Here is a 15,308-nt window from a genome sequence, read left to right on the forward strand (position 1 = left end):
TAAAGTTAAGGCAGAGTGTTACACTTGAACCGCTGTGTGAACACCTTGTCTGGGGCAAGCTGCCTGCATCTACACCTTTGTCAGTGGGGAGTACAGTTGTTGTCGAACCGACTCAGTCAAGATCAAGGCCCAGGAATGTACTGGTTGGCCGTGTTGTCACACCTCTGTGGGGCAACAGGTGGGTGCCCGTAAAACTGATTAACCCTGGCAGCAAGGCAGTGACTCTGAGGAGAAACTGCAAGATTGCAGACGTCTTCCCATGTGTCGCAGTTGAGGAACTGCCTTCACCTGAAAAGGTTTCTGTCAATATTCAAGATGTCACACAGGGCTCTGTGGTGACAAAGTCCCCTCAGCAGAGGAAAGAGATTTTAAACGACTTGGGACTACAGGACTTAGACTTAGATAGCTGTGAGGTGTCTGATCAGTGGAAAGATAAACTTTTGCAGCTTGTCGTGAAGTATGAGTCGATCTTCTCAAGGGATAAGATGGACTGTGGGGAGGCTATGGACTTCGTCCACAAAATCCACCTTGTGGACGAGAGGCCGTTTCGCCTACCTTACCGCCGAGTCCCACCAACACAGTACGAGAAGTTGAGAACCGCACTGAATGAAATGGAGGAAAGAGGCATCATCCGGAAGTCACACAGTGAGTACGCCTCACCACTGGTCTTGGTGTGGAAAAAGGATGGGAGTCTGCGCATTTGTACTGATTTCAGATGGCTCAATGCAAAGACTGTGAAAGATGCACACCCACTGCCTCACCAAGCAGATACTCTTGCTGCACTTGGAGGGAATGTCTTCTTTTCTACTATGGACTTGACTTCTGGATTCTACAATGTGCCACTTCATGAGGCACACAAGAAGTACACAGCCTTTTCCTCTCCCTTTGGCCTCCATGAGTACAATAGGATGCCCCAAGGTCTATCCAACAGTCCCGCAACCTTCATGCGGATGATGTTATCGATCTTTGGGGATGAAAACTTCAGCAGCTTGCTCTGTTACTTGGATGACCTCATGGTTTTCGCTCCCAGTGAACAGCTGGCCCTTGAACGTCTGGAGATGGTGTTCTCCCGTCTGAAAACTCACAAACTTAAGCTGGCTCCAAAGAAATGTCATCTCCTGAAGAGCTCAGTTAGGTTTCTGGGGCACATTATCTGTGCAGATGGGGTGAAAACAGACCCTGACAAGGTCAAGACTATTGCTGATGTAGGAGAGTCAGAGTTGATGGAAAGTGATGGTGTTACGCCTTCCTGGAAAAAGATCAGGTCTTTTCTTGGCATGGTTTTTTATTACCAGCATTTCATTGCTGACTGCTCAGCAAAAGCCAAACCTCTTTTCAGGCTCATTTCTGGACGTCAAGTTCAATCTCAGGCCAAGAAAAGAGCTAAGTTCAAGAGAAAGCCCTCTGCCCCACTAGCTATGACACCAAGTGACTGGACTGCTGCATGTAAGGAATCATTCAGAATCCTGAAAGATGAACTTACTCATGGTGTCACCTTGGCTCACCCTAACTTTGACCAACCTTTCATTCTTGCTGTCGATGCTTCTTTTGATGGCATTGGGGCAGTCTTGTCACAAGTGGCACCTGGTGAGACAATTGCAAGGCCTGTTGCCTTTGCCAGCAAGACGTTGACCCGTTCTCAAATGAACTATCCCGCACACAGACTGGAATTCCTGGCGCTGAAATGGGCTGTATGTGACAAGTTCAGTCATTGGCTTAAGGCAAAACATTTCACCGCCTGGACGGATAACAATCCCCTGTCCTACATTCTGACAAAGCCACGCTTAGATGCATGTGAACAGAGGTGGGTAGCCAAGCTGGCAGCGTTCAATTTCGATCTGAAGTATGTTCCAGGAGTTCAGAACACTGTTGCAGACGCTTTGAGCCGTGAGCCATTCGTTCAGTCATGTGTTGGTCACCGCTTGCTGAAAGAGCCTTACATCGCATTATTGGACGAAGTCAATGGCGTTGTCAGAGGCACAGTGCAGGATGCTTTTCGGCTGACAAACAACTGTCAGGTGGTTCGTGGTGCAAGGTCAGAGTCATCAGACCTTAATGACGTGCATGACCCTCAGACTGAGGGAAGTTCATTCAGCTCAGACGAGGTGTCAGCTGCACTGAGCGCTCACCGTGGTTGTGGTCGTCTCAGTGCTAATTTACCATTGCCGCAGCTGCCTGACGAAGACCCTTCCACTGTTATCTCTCAGAGCCAGTTTTTGAGCCTGCAGGAGCAAGACCCAACAATAAGCAGAGTCCTGTTCTATGTGCAGCGTAAAAGAAAAGCTACCAGACGTGAGGCTGCAGCTGAACCTGCCTGCGTTGGTAAGCTCCTCAGACATTGGAGAAAGCTGAAAGTACAAAATGGGATTCTGTACAGGGTGAGAAAAGACAACCGACTGAACAAAAAGCTGTCCCAGTTCATTGTGCCAGATGGCCTTAAACATCAGATTCTCCTTGGCCTTCACGACAATGCTGGTCATCAGGGCCGTGCACGAACCCTCTCCCTCGCCAGAGAGAGGTTTTTCTGGACTGGCATGGAAACAGACATAGTGAACCATGTACGACGATGTGAACGATGTATTGTTGGCAAAACCCTTGAACCTGCAGCCCGTGCACCCCTTGAATCCATTCACACGTCTGAACCAATGGAACTGGTGTGCATTGACTTCTGGACAGCTGAACTGAGTGACAAAAAAACTGTTGATGTCTTGGTCATAACCGACCACTTCTCCAAAATGGCACATGCCTTCCCTTGTCGCAGTCAAACTGCAAAGCATGTAGCCCGCCGATTGTGGGATGATTTCTTCTGTGTGTATGGCTTTCCCAAGAGAATTCATTCGGATCAGGGAGCCAACTTTGAGAGTAGGCTCTTGAGAGAACTTTTGGAGATGGCAGGGGTAAAGAAGTCACATACCACACCTTACCACCCAATGGGTAATGGGGTCACAGAGCGCTTCAACAGGACGTTGGGGAATATGTTGAGAACTCTTCCCCCAACTGCAAAAGCCAGATGGCCTCAGGTGTTGCGGACTCTAACCTTTTGCTACAACTGTACTGTACATGAGACGACTGGCTTTGCTCCATTTTACCTCATGTATGGACGGGTTCCATGTCTCCCTATTGACGTCATGTTCCAGCATGTGGTTCGAAATGACAAAGTAATCAGCCATAATGAGTTTGTCTCACGGTTGAAGCAGGACTTGAGTGAAGCCTCAGAAATTGCTCGGAAGCACAGCCTTGATGAGCAAGCGCGTCATGCCAGGCTGTACAACCGCAAAGTGAAGGGTTCTGCACTAGCTATGGGTGATCGAGTGTTGTTGGCTAACCGTGGCGAGAGAGGGAAAAGGAAGCTTGCTGACCGGTGGGACTCTACACCTTATGATGTTGTGTCTGTGAGGTCTGGGATCAATGTGTACAGAATAAAGGATGCCATAACTGGCAGAGAGAGAGTTGTGCATCGGAACCTTCTCCTTCAAGTTGACTTTCTGACCATGGATGAAACTCCTGCTTCCCTTGCTGACTCAGATAATTTGGGTGTGGAATGTGGAAGTGGTCGAGACTCTGTGGAGATGAACGATGTAGATGGCTACAACCAGACTATGGACTGGCTAATGCACTCACCTGACATAGCTCCCGTTGGTGTGGTCCACTCACCTGACACAGCTCCCGTTGGTGTGGTCCACTCACCTGACATAGCTCCCGTTGGTGTGGTCCACTCACCTGACATAGCTCCCGTTGGTGTGGTCCACTCATCTGACACAGCTTCCGTTAGTGTGGCCAACTCACCTGACCGTGGCCCCACCAGTGTAGCCCACTCATCTGACCCAGTCTCTGCTGGTGTCTCTCACTTATCTGTGTCAGATGTGTCTCACTCGACTTTCATTGAAGATGTTGATGAAAATATTGCTATTTGTTTGCAACCCTGCAGTGTTCATGCAGGTCAGGGTGGTGCAGTCACTACCAGATATGGGAGACATGTCAGACCTCCTAAGAAGCTGATCCATGAGATGTCAACACAAAAGGTTGAGCATACCTTTCCTGGTTCAAGTCCTGTGTATGCATTCTTTCATGGACTGTTTAAGTTCTAGTTGACCAGGAGTTTTCTTTCTTTGTTTCCCCCCAGTTTTATATGGGCTGCATCTGTACTAGTGGATTGTTTTTCTGTTGTTTTGTTTTTTTAATTGGGTATGCAATGTGTGTTGCCTTGATCGGGATGTTGAGAAGGTGTACATGGCATCTTCTACTGGTCTGTGAAAAGTATTGGGCTTGGTACCTCCTAATCCTTTTGCACTCCCTATGGGAGGATTTTGTATCGACTGTAATTCACATCAGTGGTTTGGTTTCACTTTGAGCAACCCCAATTTTTTTTTTCCTATTTATTTTCTTGTTATATTGCTCTGGATTTGTCTGTGGTTTAACAGAATTTAAAGGGGGTGTATGTAACAGTGTAAATAACAACTGTTTTATTGTTTTTACAGTTTTATGTTAAATTCCTGTCAAACATGGGATTTTTTATATTTTATTTTGAAAGACCACGGCGGAAGTTTGTGGTAATGCTGGGCAATATGTAAATTGCTCAGTCTCATCAAACTTTCGTCGTGGTAAGTCGTCGTCTGTCCGCTTGTATATAAATCAAGTTATAAATTATAAATTACGCATAGGATGGTTGAACTTGATCTACATTTGATTTTTTCATGTTTGTTGAACTTAATGTTTGTCAAATCCTTTTGTATTATTGGTTTGTAATGAGAATTGCGTGAGGTGTGGAGTTCTTGAGCACGAGGTACGTGACCTGTGCACACTAATGTGGGGCTCCTCTTTTGTAGTTCGAGCGGAACAGACTGGTCATTATTATTTCCCATTTTGCAGGTATGTCTTATGTTGTACTGTAATATTGTTATGTGCTTTTTGTTGAGAAAAATACCACTATACGATCACAAAATGTAAATTGCTCAGTCTCATCAAACTTTCGTCGTGTAAAAAAAGAGTGCTTCAACCAGTCTTTGTGGAGTAATTCAACGAGCAGCGGAGCGTCAGACACATGGTCACAATAGCAAACTTGTTTCTCGCTCATTATACAGTCGGTTATTATCAGGGGTGCACATAACTTTTTTAGTGAGTTACTCATTTGAGTACCAGGAGATGGTGTTCGGTACACACTCCACACGTAGCGTCGTTTTGATAATGATAAAGGAGATTAATTAATTAATTAATGATAAGGGGGGGGGGGGGGGAAGAGTGTTTGGTTGCGGTCGGGCAGGATTATTGACGGGGGGGGTGTTATGCAAAAGCCGGTGAGTTACGCAAAAGCGCTGTAGTGGCACAAGTGATAAACATAAGTCTGAATGAAAATGAACATCACAATGAAAAGTTAACAATTATCAATTATAAAGTGCTCAAAAACATGTGCTACAAAAAAGTGTTCTAAAAACATTTGCAGTGTTAAATGTAAACATAAGAGACGAGATCATGAGATCACTATTGCATTACTTGGTAGGTGGATTAAAGCTTATCTTCAACCTGGAACATGGAACATATGGATGTCATTGTTGTTGGGACATGGAGACATGTCCAGTACTGTCATGAACCATCATCCATGCTGTAAAGATCGCTAGTTAGCATGTTCGCTAACTAGCGATTAGCGCCTATTAGCGATTTTGTTGTTATGCTTGCTATCCATGTTATAACGAAAATGCCTACATTAAACAGAATAATGATAATGCCATCAAAGGGGGAAATGGGACATGGAGATATGTCCAGTACTGTCATGAACCTTTCGTTTCTCACATCACGCTGTTTCTGTTATGAAACACACACGCGAGATGGCACAGCCAAACGTGATACCGTTACATGATTGGCCCATCGGCGTGTCGCTCCGTACGTTGCTCTCCGCAGGTATCAGAGGACGCGTGCCTTTGTTCACGCAACCAACCTTGCTTCGCAACCTCTGGTTCAAAGTGGAGCTGGACTCTTTGCTCCGTTAACTTCCAACAAGGAAAAAAATTATCGAAACCTTCTATCGAACGCATTTTCTATTGATATTGATTACGTGTCTATCGCAATACATATCGTTATCGTTTTATCGCCCAGCCCTAACAAAAAAACAAAAACAAAAAAAAAGTTATCTTAAACTAAAAAAGGCATGTGGTGTTGATGGTATTCTAAATTAAATGATGAAATATACAGATATCAAATTCCAATTGGCAATTATTTGGCCAATATTTGGAACCAAGGACTGATTAGCCCAATCCACAAAAGTGGAGATAAATTTGACCCTCAAAACTACAGAGGGGTCTGTGTCAACAGCAACCTCGGTAAAATGATATGTATGATTATAAATAGCAGACTCCTTAACTGACAATAATGCCATAAGCAAAAACCAAATCTGCTTCTTACCAAATCAAACCAAAACAAAAGCAAACTATTCTCCTGCTTTGTAGACTTTAAAAAAAAAGGCTTTGACTCAATTTGGCATGATGGTCTGTTGTTTAAATGAATAGAAAGTGGTGTTGGAGGAAAAACTCACGGCGTCATAAAGTCCATGTACACAAACAACACATGTGCCGTTAAGATAGGAACACACAGACTTCTTCCCACAGAGTGTGAGACAGGGATGCAGCTTGAGTCCGACCCTGTTCAACACCTACATGAACCAACTAGCAGGACGTTAATGCAGCGCTCAGCGCGCCGTGGGCGTGTGTTCCGATGGACCGCTGGTTGTGTGTGTTGTGGTGTGCGTTGGTTACGGCCATACAGTGACCAGGTTGGAAACAATAAATGTTGAACGAGTACTTTGGACATTCCTAAGTCACAGATGAGGTCATTACAGTACTTTTATAGCATACTATTTGATATGTATATATATTTTGTATTTGTTTTATTATTATTATTATTATTATTATATTAGATATTATATACCTGACCTTTTTACCTTTTTATTTTATTTTCTAACCCTTTTTATTTTATTGTTCACCTGCTTTGGCAATGCAAATGTATATTTCTCATGTCAATAAAGCTTTTTTGAATTGAATGGAATTGAGAGAGAGAGAGAGAGAGAGAGAGAGAGAGAGAGAGAGAGAGAGAGAGAGAGAGAGGCCGTGTCCCAATTCAGGGGTTGCATCCTTCGAAGGATGCGTCCTTCGAAGGATGCAACCTTCGTAGACCGCGAAGGCTGCATCGAAGGCCGAACGAGCGTTGTGGAATGGGACGGTCTAGCCTACGGAGCATTTCCGGATTGCGCAACCAGCCGTTAACGTCCTTTACCTTGCGTGACCACGCGCCGCTCCTGTCTCCTAGCAACCCTGACAGCTGCGGTTCAAACCGGACAGTGGAGGAGATATATGGAGCCAGAAATGATCATTTTATTGGTTATGTTTTATCTTTTATTGGAGGAGTGGGAGAAGATTCACCGCCGGAGCCGGCGGGTGAAGAGGAAGAGAGGACGTTGGCTTAACGTTAATTAGTTTAACGTTATATGTCTAGCGTTAATGTAATTAAACTTTGACAATAAAGTTACATATTTAAAATGGTCCCAACCTTACATTTATATAAAAAAAAATGTTTTTACATAGTTTTGTCATTAAATATGTATTCGCTGCAGCTGCTGCTTCCGCTCTCTCCGCGCCATTTCTGAAAAAATATCCAACGCGCAATGAATGTTGGGATACGTTGGGCCGTGAAGGATGCATCCGATGCGTCCTTCAAATCCGGGAAACGAAGGCTGCATATCTCGGCCGCATTCGAAGGAGCCTTCGAAATGGGACGGCACTTGACGCGCCGCTGTGACGTATGCGGTCTTCAAATGCGTCCTTCGAAGGATGCAACCCCTGAATTGGGACACGGCCAGAGAGTCTACCTACCCTTGTAAAGATCGATATTTGTGGGTGGGTGAGTGAGTGTAATGCCTCCTTATACCGCCAGGGGGGGCACTAGTCCTTCAAACAATGTTTGAAGGGAGTTCCATCTCGGTCTGCTGGTTTATTGCACAAACTATATCCTACCAGGTGAGCTGTTCAGCTAACCCTGGTATAGAACCTGTTCTGTACATGGTCCCTGTTAACAAAAAACAATACACAGATTTACTTAATGTACCGTAGGCTCTTTTTTACGTCATTCCAATTATTACATTGGTTTTGTTTTTTTGTTCAATTTCATGGCATGATCAACGTATAAAGTACACCCACGGGCCGCTCATTAATGAACATATCTTTAATCAGGTGTGGTCAAGGACGGATCATGGCTTGTGCCAAGTGTGCACGTCCACAGGGGCCCTGAGCCAATGGGGGCCCTCGGATTAAAAAAAAAAAAAAAAATGTTACTATAAATTTATATATAAAGAGTATGTGTAATTTAGAAAATGTAGTGTGTGACTGTTACATTGTTTTAATATTTTAAAAACAAGCATTGCCATGACAACAACTTTGAATGATCATCGCATGGTGCGCGTCATACGCAGGTAACCGACATTCAAATCAAATGCCAGCGTCAGCGTCTCAACTGACACACAACAACATGAAGCCCAAGTACAATCAGAGTGGTGCCAAAAAACGCAGAATAAAAAGATTATTGATAACTTGGTTAGCTGTATTGAGCGCAGACTCGAGGCGTATAAGCACGTTTGTGATCTGTTTGGGGTTCTGTTCATTCCTCACGCTGCATGTGACACTGATGTAATTGTACCTATCCATGTGATTTAAACGCATCAGAATTCGCTGATGAAATGATTTAATTCAGAGCTTTCATTCTAAATGAAACTCAAGGTCTTGTCATGCCTCCGTCAAAACTGCTAAAAACAATCATTAGTTCTGGAGTGCAGTCAACATACCCAAATGTACACATTGCACTGCGACTGTATTTGACGCTTCCTGTCAGCAATTGTGAGGGAGAACGGTCCTTTTCTCAGATGGCGAGAATTAAAAAACCAAGTTAACACAGAGGCGCTTAAACAGCCGTCGCTCATGGCAATTGAGTCAGAACTCGTCCGTGAGTTGAAATTTGATGACCTAATCCACAACTTTGCTTCCAAGAAAGTCAGAAGAAAGCTTGTAGGCTAAGGATTTAACTGTTTCGTCCGTTTTATTTTATGCGACTGCAAGCAGTAGGCTAGTGCACTCTGTCTGCAGAACTAATTATTGTTTTAGGCGTATGCCTCTCTCTCTGCCTCCATAGCCTAGTCTGTTCAGACTGTTAAAGCACAGCACTAAGTTAAATGTGTAACTTTTAGTCCATTTTATTGTTTTATCGGTTTGATTGTTTTTATTTTGTGCCTCTGTAAGCAGCGCTACAGTGTACTGTCTGCACTTTGCCTCTCCTCCTAGTCTGTGGACTGGGACATTACAGCCTAATAATAAAAACAGATGCTGGAATTCATTTCTGTGTGGGCCTGAGTTATAATATATGACATAATGTACTACATTTTCATTGTGTGAAATTGTGCACCAGCCTGCACAGTGACAGCAAAGAGACTGCACGCGCACGTCACGTGCACACGCGTGCGCGTTTGCGTCGTGGTCAGGGGGAGGGGGGGCCTTTTTTGATATTGTGAACAGGGGCCAATATTTGTTTAATCCGTCCCTGGTCTATAACCCACCTACCACCGTCTATAACCCACCTACCACCGTCTATAACCCACCTACCACCGTCTATAACCCACCTACCACCGTCTATAACCCACCTACCACCGTCTATAACCCACCTACCACCGTCTATAACCCACCTACCACCGTCTATAACCCACCTACCACCGTCTATAACCCACCTACCACCCGTCTATAACCCACCTACCACCGTCTATAACCCACCTACCACCGTCTATAACCCACCTACCACCGTCTATAACCCACCGACCACCGTCTATAACCCACCTACCACCGTCTATAACCCACCTACCACCGTCTATAACCCACCTACCACCGTCTATAACCCACCTACCACCGTCTATAACCCACCGACCACCCGTCCTCCAGCACCTTGCTCTGGGTGCTGGCGGCGTGCGTGTGCGCGGTGATGTCAGCGTTCAGGAGGTCCACCTCCAGCCGGTCGCTCCGGTAGACGGCCCCCAGCAGAGCCCCCCTGCAGCGGGGCTGGGGGTGCCCTGACAGACCCTGAGGGTGGAGGGGGTGGAGGTCAGAGACACACAGACACCACAACAGTCCAGTGGTCTGGGGGGTGTGTGACTGCCTGCTCTAAAGGTTGTGGGTTGGATGCCAGGTGTCCCCTGTCTAACCCGTACACTGAAAAAAATTTGAAGTGTTATTTACTTGGGAAAATTTAGGAAAGCTTTTGCACTTAGAAATTGTAGTAAATTCTACAAGGGTGATCATGAAGTAAACTTTACTTGCAGATATAAGTTTATTTTACTAGCAAACCTCAGGTAACTTACTAATGATTATTCATATAGTCATTGAATTTTACTCTTTCCTTCTTTGTAAGTTTTACTTAGACTCTGACTGCTTCAAACTGAAAAATCTCACCTGAAATCAATTGCTTTTCAAGGTAATTTTTAAATACTTATTCTAACTTTTATTTATGGACTATATTTAAGTAACATTTACACAACATTTTACATAATTTTAATCTGCAGTTTAAATTGCCTAAATTTGTTCTAAATGTTTTTGTTTATTGAAACAATGACTTAAAAAAAAAAAGAATGAAGCAACTGGTTCATTTAACAACACTTATTTTTAATTGAAAAATATTTTTCTCAATAAAACATTTTACAAGTTTGCATCGCAAAACAACAAGGTATATAGTTCACCCTAAGAAGATTTTTTTTATTATTATTTATTCTTTTAACAAAGCCAAAACACAATTTTGTGATGTTTTTTTCAAAACATCTTAGGGCTTGTTAAAGACACAATGACAAGTTCAGGAACTGTTTGCATAGAACATACATAGCCTATCTTTTGGATCCTTTTTAACCTTAACCTCTCGAAAAAAACATTTAACATGCTTCAGGAACCTTTAGTGCATCTTAAAAGACATGCTTATTATTCGAACATTTCGACTTAAAGAACAGTGTTTTGCCCTGAGATTCTAAACGTCTGTTTCTGTATCATGAATATCCTACAAAAATCAGAGCATCTTGACACTAAAAAGTGCGATATTTCGCCCCCCCCTTCCTTCCTTCCTCCTTCCTTGAACCGAAGACAGCACAATTGTTAATACAGTGCAACAAGGTGAAATAAAAATTATTATAATTAAAACAAGAGAAAAATAATAAAATAGACAAATAGCCACATAAACAACTTGTTCTTTTCTTTTAGTGCCCTGTTTGAAAGGACAACTCTTGGGTCAAACGTGCACTCAAGCTATAAGCTTGTTTCGCAGAGACAGGATTTTCGGGGACAGCTTAAGGACATCAAGCTCTAGAAGAAGTTTTTGAAACACTTCAAAAGTGTACTTCATTTTTGGTGGGTAACTCAAGTTCATGGCATAAATGATGCCCATCAGCAGGAGACAGGCCTTTGCAACACTTCCACAGTTGTCAAGTACCTCAGTCCCTTCAACAACAATCGACACATCAGCGTCGGACGCACCTTCATCTTCTTCACTTGTGTGGAAGACACAGATCTTCAGGACTTGCTCAGCCTGGTCCTCTTGAGCTGCCTCTCTGCTGATATCCTGTAAAATATATGTAAATCCACGTTCAGGTGCATAGTACAGCTTAATTTTTTATTCAAGTTATAGACTAGTGTCAAAAATATCAATATTTCAATACCTATCGATCCTAAATATTTGAAATAATTTCACTGACTTTAGGAAGTTTAGAAATTGAGTCTTTGAATCATGCAAAAAAGGGGAGACTGAAACTGAGCAGGTAAGGGGGTAGCAGGGAACTAGAGAGTGCATCCTATATGATGATGTTGTTATTTGTCTCTTTTGTGTATGCATTTGTGTTGTTAGGGTCTGGAAACATAACCTTTGCTTAATCCAACCCATTTTCAAACTGTTGTAGTAGTGTGTACTGTCTGCTGCGACATTTCGTGTCTTGTGAATATTCAGTTTGAAATAAATTTTTCTGATTCTGAAAATATTCTTCTTCCACAGTACCTAACAGCTGAAGTTTACACTCGCTTTTACAAGCACAAACAACCTGTAGTAAATCAGGCCTTATGGACCTTATGCACAACTCTAGTGATTCCTGAACTTTATTTCCTGTCTCTCATTATTAGAAACACTGAATAATACAGATGTGCATGTAGCACGAAAAGAAGAGAGGACAGAGGAGAGGGGAAGAGAGAAGGGGGGAGGAAAGAGGACAGAGGAGAAGAGAGAAACAAGGAGAGGAGAGCAGAGGAGATGTGAGGACAGAGGAGAAGAGAGCAGAGAAGAGAGAATCAAGGAGAGGAGAGACGAGGAGAAAGGAGAGGAGAAAATGTCAGGAATATGATTTAATTCATTGACATTTTAGATTTATTTCTTATGAGATATTGAGTTAATTTAGAGACTTTTAGGAATGCATTCCCATTCATGCACTGTGTAATAGGCCATATAGTTGAATTACATCTATGAAAATATATTTTTCGTCATCTCCAACTGAAACAACCACCAGAATGCACTTACAATAAAGACTACTTATTGAAAGGATGCATTTTGTTTCTTTTATTGTGTTATAAAAGGCAATGATCAGCCTTATGTATCCAATACTTTCCAATAATTCTGTCAATTTTCATTTTTTGCTTTTCATGCATTATACAAAATGTCATCAAGCAATATACAATTCTTATCATTGAAGTAAACTTGGTTAAATAGATTTTTCTTTTTTTTAAATAGAAAGATTGGTTAAATACATAATTTGGTCAATTTAGATTAAAATTTTAGTTCTGTGATGACTATCATATTGATATATCACACAAGAATGCTCAACATTTGTTTGTTTTTGCCTGAAGGACAGAAACAGTTTTCAGGCCAACCAGCATTCAAAATAAAAAGTTGTAAACCACAAAATGAGCCAAAATAATTGAACTGAATAATTATGACTTTTTATCTCATTATCATTTTTCACTTATCATTATCACTTTTTTCCATAGGCAGAAATGGGCTTTGATATGTATTACATTTTTGTTTGATAGAAAAAAAACAAAAAAAATGAAGCATTTTTGAAAATCAAATTTGGAAAATATTTGGGAAATTTTATTTTTTTCAAAGGGACCAATAAAGGCTCCATTTTCAAAAATTTGAATTTTCTGACAATTATTTGATGGTTCAAGCAAGTTGTATTTAAAGGGGAAGTGATTAAGAATTCAATATAATGTACTCAAGTGAACTTTGTGATCTGAAAATGTTTGAATTTACCTTGTAGTCCTTGAAGAGTTCCCCTGAAGATTCCCCCAGGAATTCCATCAGGGCGCGAATAATGGCCTCCCGTCTCGCTTCAACGTGTCGCTGTTTTAACAGACAGAAGATACTTGTGTAGGAAGTACCATATGAATTCACTAATCTATACATGTCAATAGAAGCAACATCAAAATTCATACAAAACTATGATATCCTGGATCTGCATTGGTTGGTCCTCAGAGGGCATTACTCTTAACTGCTGTAGGTTGGTGACCCAAAGTGGGTCACCAGTTGCCAGTTAGCAGAGTGAAATGTCAATTTTGTGAATTTATTTTCCAAATTAAAATAGACAAGAGCATGATTTTTCACTGTGTTAAACTTAGGTGCATCTCTCTCTACCTCCATTTCTTGCCCTCTCTCCCCACCTCTCTGTCTGTGTCTGTGTGTGTGTGTGTGTCCCAGCAAAACATAACATTTCTGTAATCGGTCTTGAGCTGAAAAAGTTTGGGAACCCCTGCCTTACCTGGCTGAGTGAATCCAGAAGTGGTCGTATTTTGGTCCCAGCTACTCCGCCCTTTTTGCTGAATATCTCCTGCATTTTTGGAGTGTAGAAGTCCAGCTTAGTAAGAAAAGTTCTTTCCAAGGGAACCGTTGTGATTCTTTTGAATTCCTCCTTGATCTGAAAAAAGGAGGTACGATTATGCTATTTACTTTTTTTCTTTTCACAAACACTATTTCTTAATGGATTTATAAATGCAACACACAGACTTGTTTTACCTGAACTTCAGAGAAAAGAGCAGGCCATTTCTCCCGGAAATCTTGGATGGCGGGGCACTGCTTTACAACTTCCTGTCTTCGGAAGGAGAAAGATCTTTCCATTTTCTCAGATATTACCCTCTCGTTGTTTTTCTTCTTAATTTCTTGCAACATGTCTACCCTCTCCTTCTCTAAAGTGTCTTCCGTGTCCCCAATTGGCAGTGGAGGCAGGTAGTTTACCTCTGCTTTCTTGGGCCTTTTTATGCCTTTGCTTGAACCAGTCTCATTTGAGCTCCGTCTTTTCAGCGAGTTCACTTCCAGCTCTGGACAGGCAAGTTGACGGCCTCTCAATTTTGCACGGTAATTCCCCATTTTCCATTTCATCCTCTGCTGCCACCCATAAAGGCCATTAAAAGATCCTGGTTCCCTGAGACATGGGAACTTTTCGATTAAGGCTTCGACCACTGTGAAAATTTGAATCCCTGTGGGGTATGCCGTGTAACCAAAAACCACCTCTGCAAGCTTCTCAAGTACACTGCTTGTCAAACTTGGGTGGTTGAGCAGGGAACCATCCTTCAGGAATGCTTGGTTTCCAGCCTGCAAATGTTGTTCTACGTCAAAGGAAAATGTTGGTATTTCAAATCTGGCTGGCCACGGTTGAGAGCGTCGTAAAGTTCCACTTTCATCAGCGGAGGAGAGAATGATGGTGTCTGATGATGATGATGATGAGTGGATGGAGATAGTATCAGAGGATTCTCGTGGTGGAGGCGAGTCAAACTCCATTTCTTCCACTGAACTGAGAGTGAGCACAACTGGCTTTACTGGCACAACTTTTAACGTTGCTTTATCCTCCACATCGCCAATGGTGGTTAAAGTGAAAAACTGCCCATTGAAATCACTGTCGTGGTAAAGCACATTAAAATCCATAGGAATATCAAAATATTCTCTGATGGCACAAAAAAGGTCTGTGAGGCTGCTTGGTATGCCTGCAGGTAGAATCAGTTTGCGGATATCGTCATCTCCAAAAATTATGCGGAGCTTTGCTGGGGTGCCCATCCTGGCAGAGCTGCATTAAAAATACAAAAATTGTTTGTTAATCTTTACAGACATTCCTTCTGATGTGAAGTTGCAACTATATACAGTGTGCTGACGTTAACTCATTAAAAAATGATCATTATCTACAATTTTTCATTGAAGTCCAGAAAAAAGTCCTAATTTGTGACCAGAAATAAATGCTGGTTGTTACAAATATGATGAGATGTGATGAATAATCT

General features: G+C 42.4%; 1 protein-coding gene across 1 annotated transcript; it reads right to left on the reverse strand.

Annotated features, from left to right (window-relative positions):
- Positions 1–11,190: 11,190 nt before the first annotated feature.
- On the reverse strand, positions 11,191–15,096 carry LOC311372686 (uncharacterized protein). Its single transcript, XM_084489650.1, has 4 exons — positions 14,056–15,096; positions 13,802–13,957; positions 13,297–13,386; positions 11,191–11,622 (listed from the first exon to the last, which is right to left on the reverse strand). The coding sequence occupies exons 1-4, from the start codon at positions 15,088–15,090 to the stop codon at positions 11,305–11,307; spliced, it is 1,599 nt and encodes a 532-aa protein (XP_084345776.1). The 5' UTR covers positions 15,091–15,096; the 3' UTR covers positions 11,191–11,304.
- Between the last annotated feature and the right edge of the window lie 212 nt (positions 15,097–15,308).

Source organism: Micromesistius poutassou, assembly GCF_964030765.1.
Source record: "Micromesistius poutassou genome assembly, contig: SCAFFOLD_2551, whole genome shotgun sequence".
Taxonomy (NCBI): Eukaryota; Metazoa; Chordata; class Actinopteri; order Gadiformes; family Gadidae; genus Micromesistius; species Micromesistius poutassou.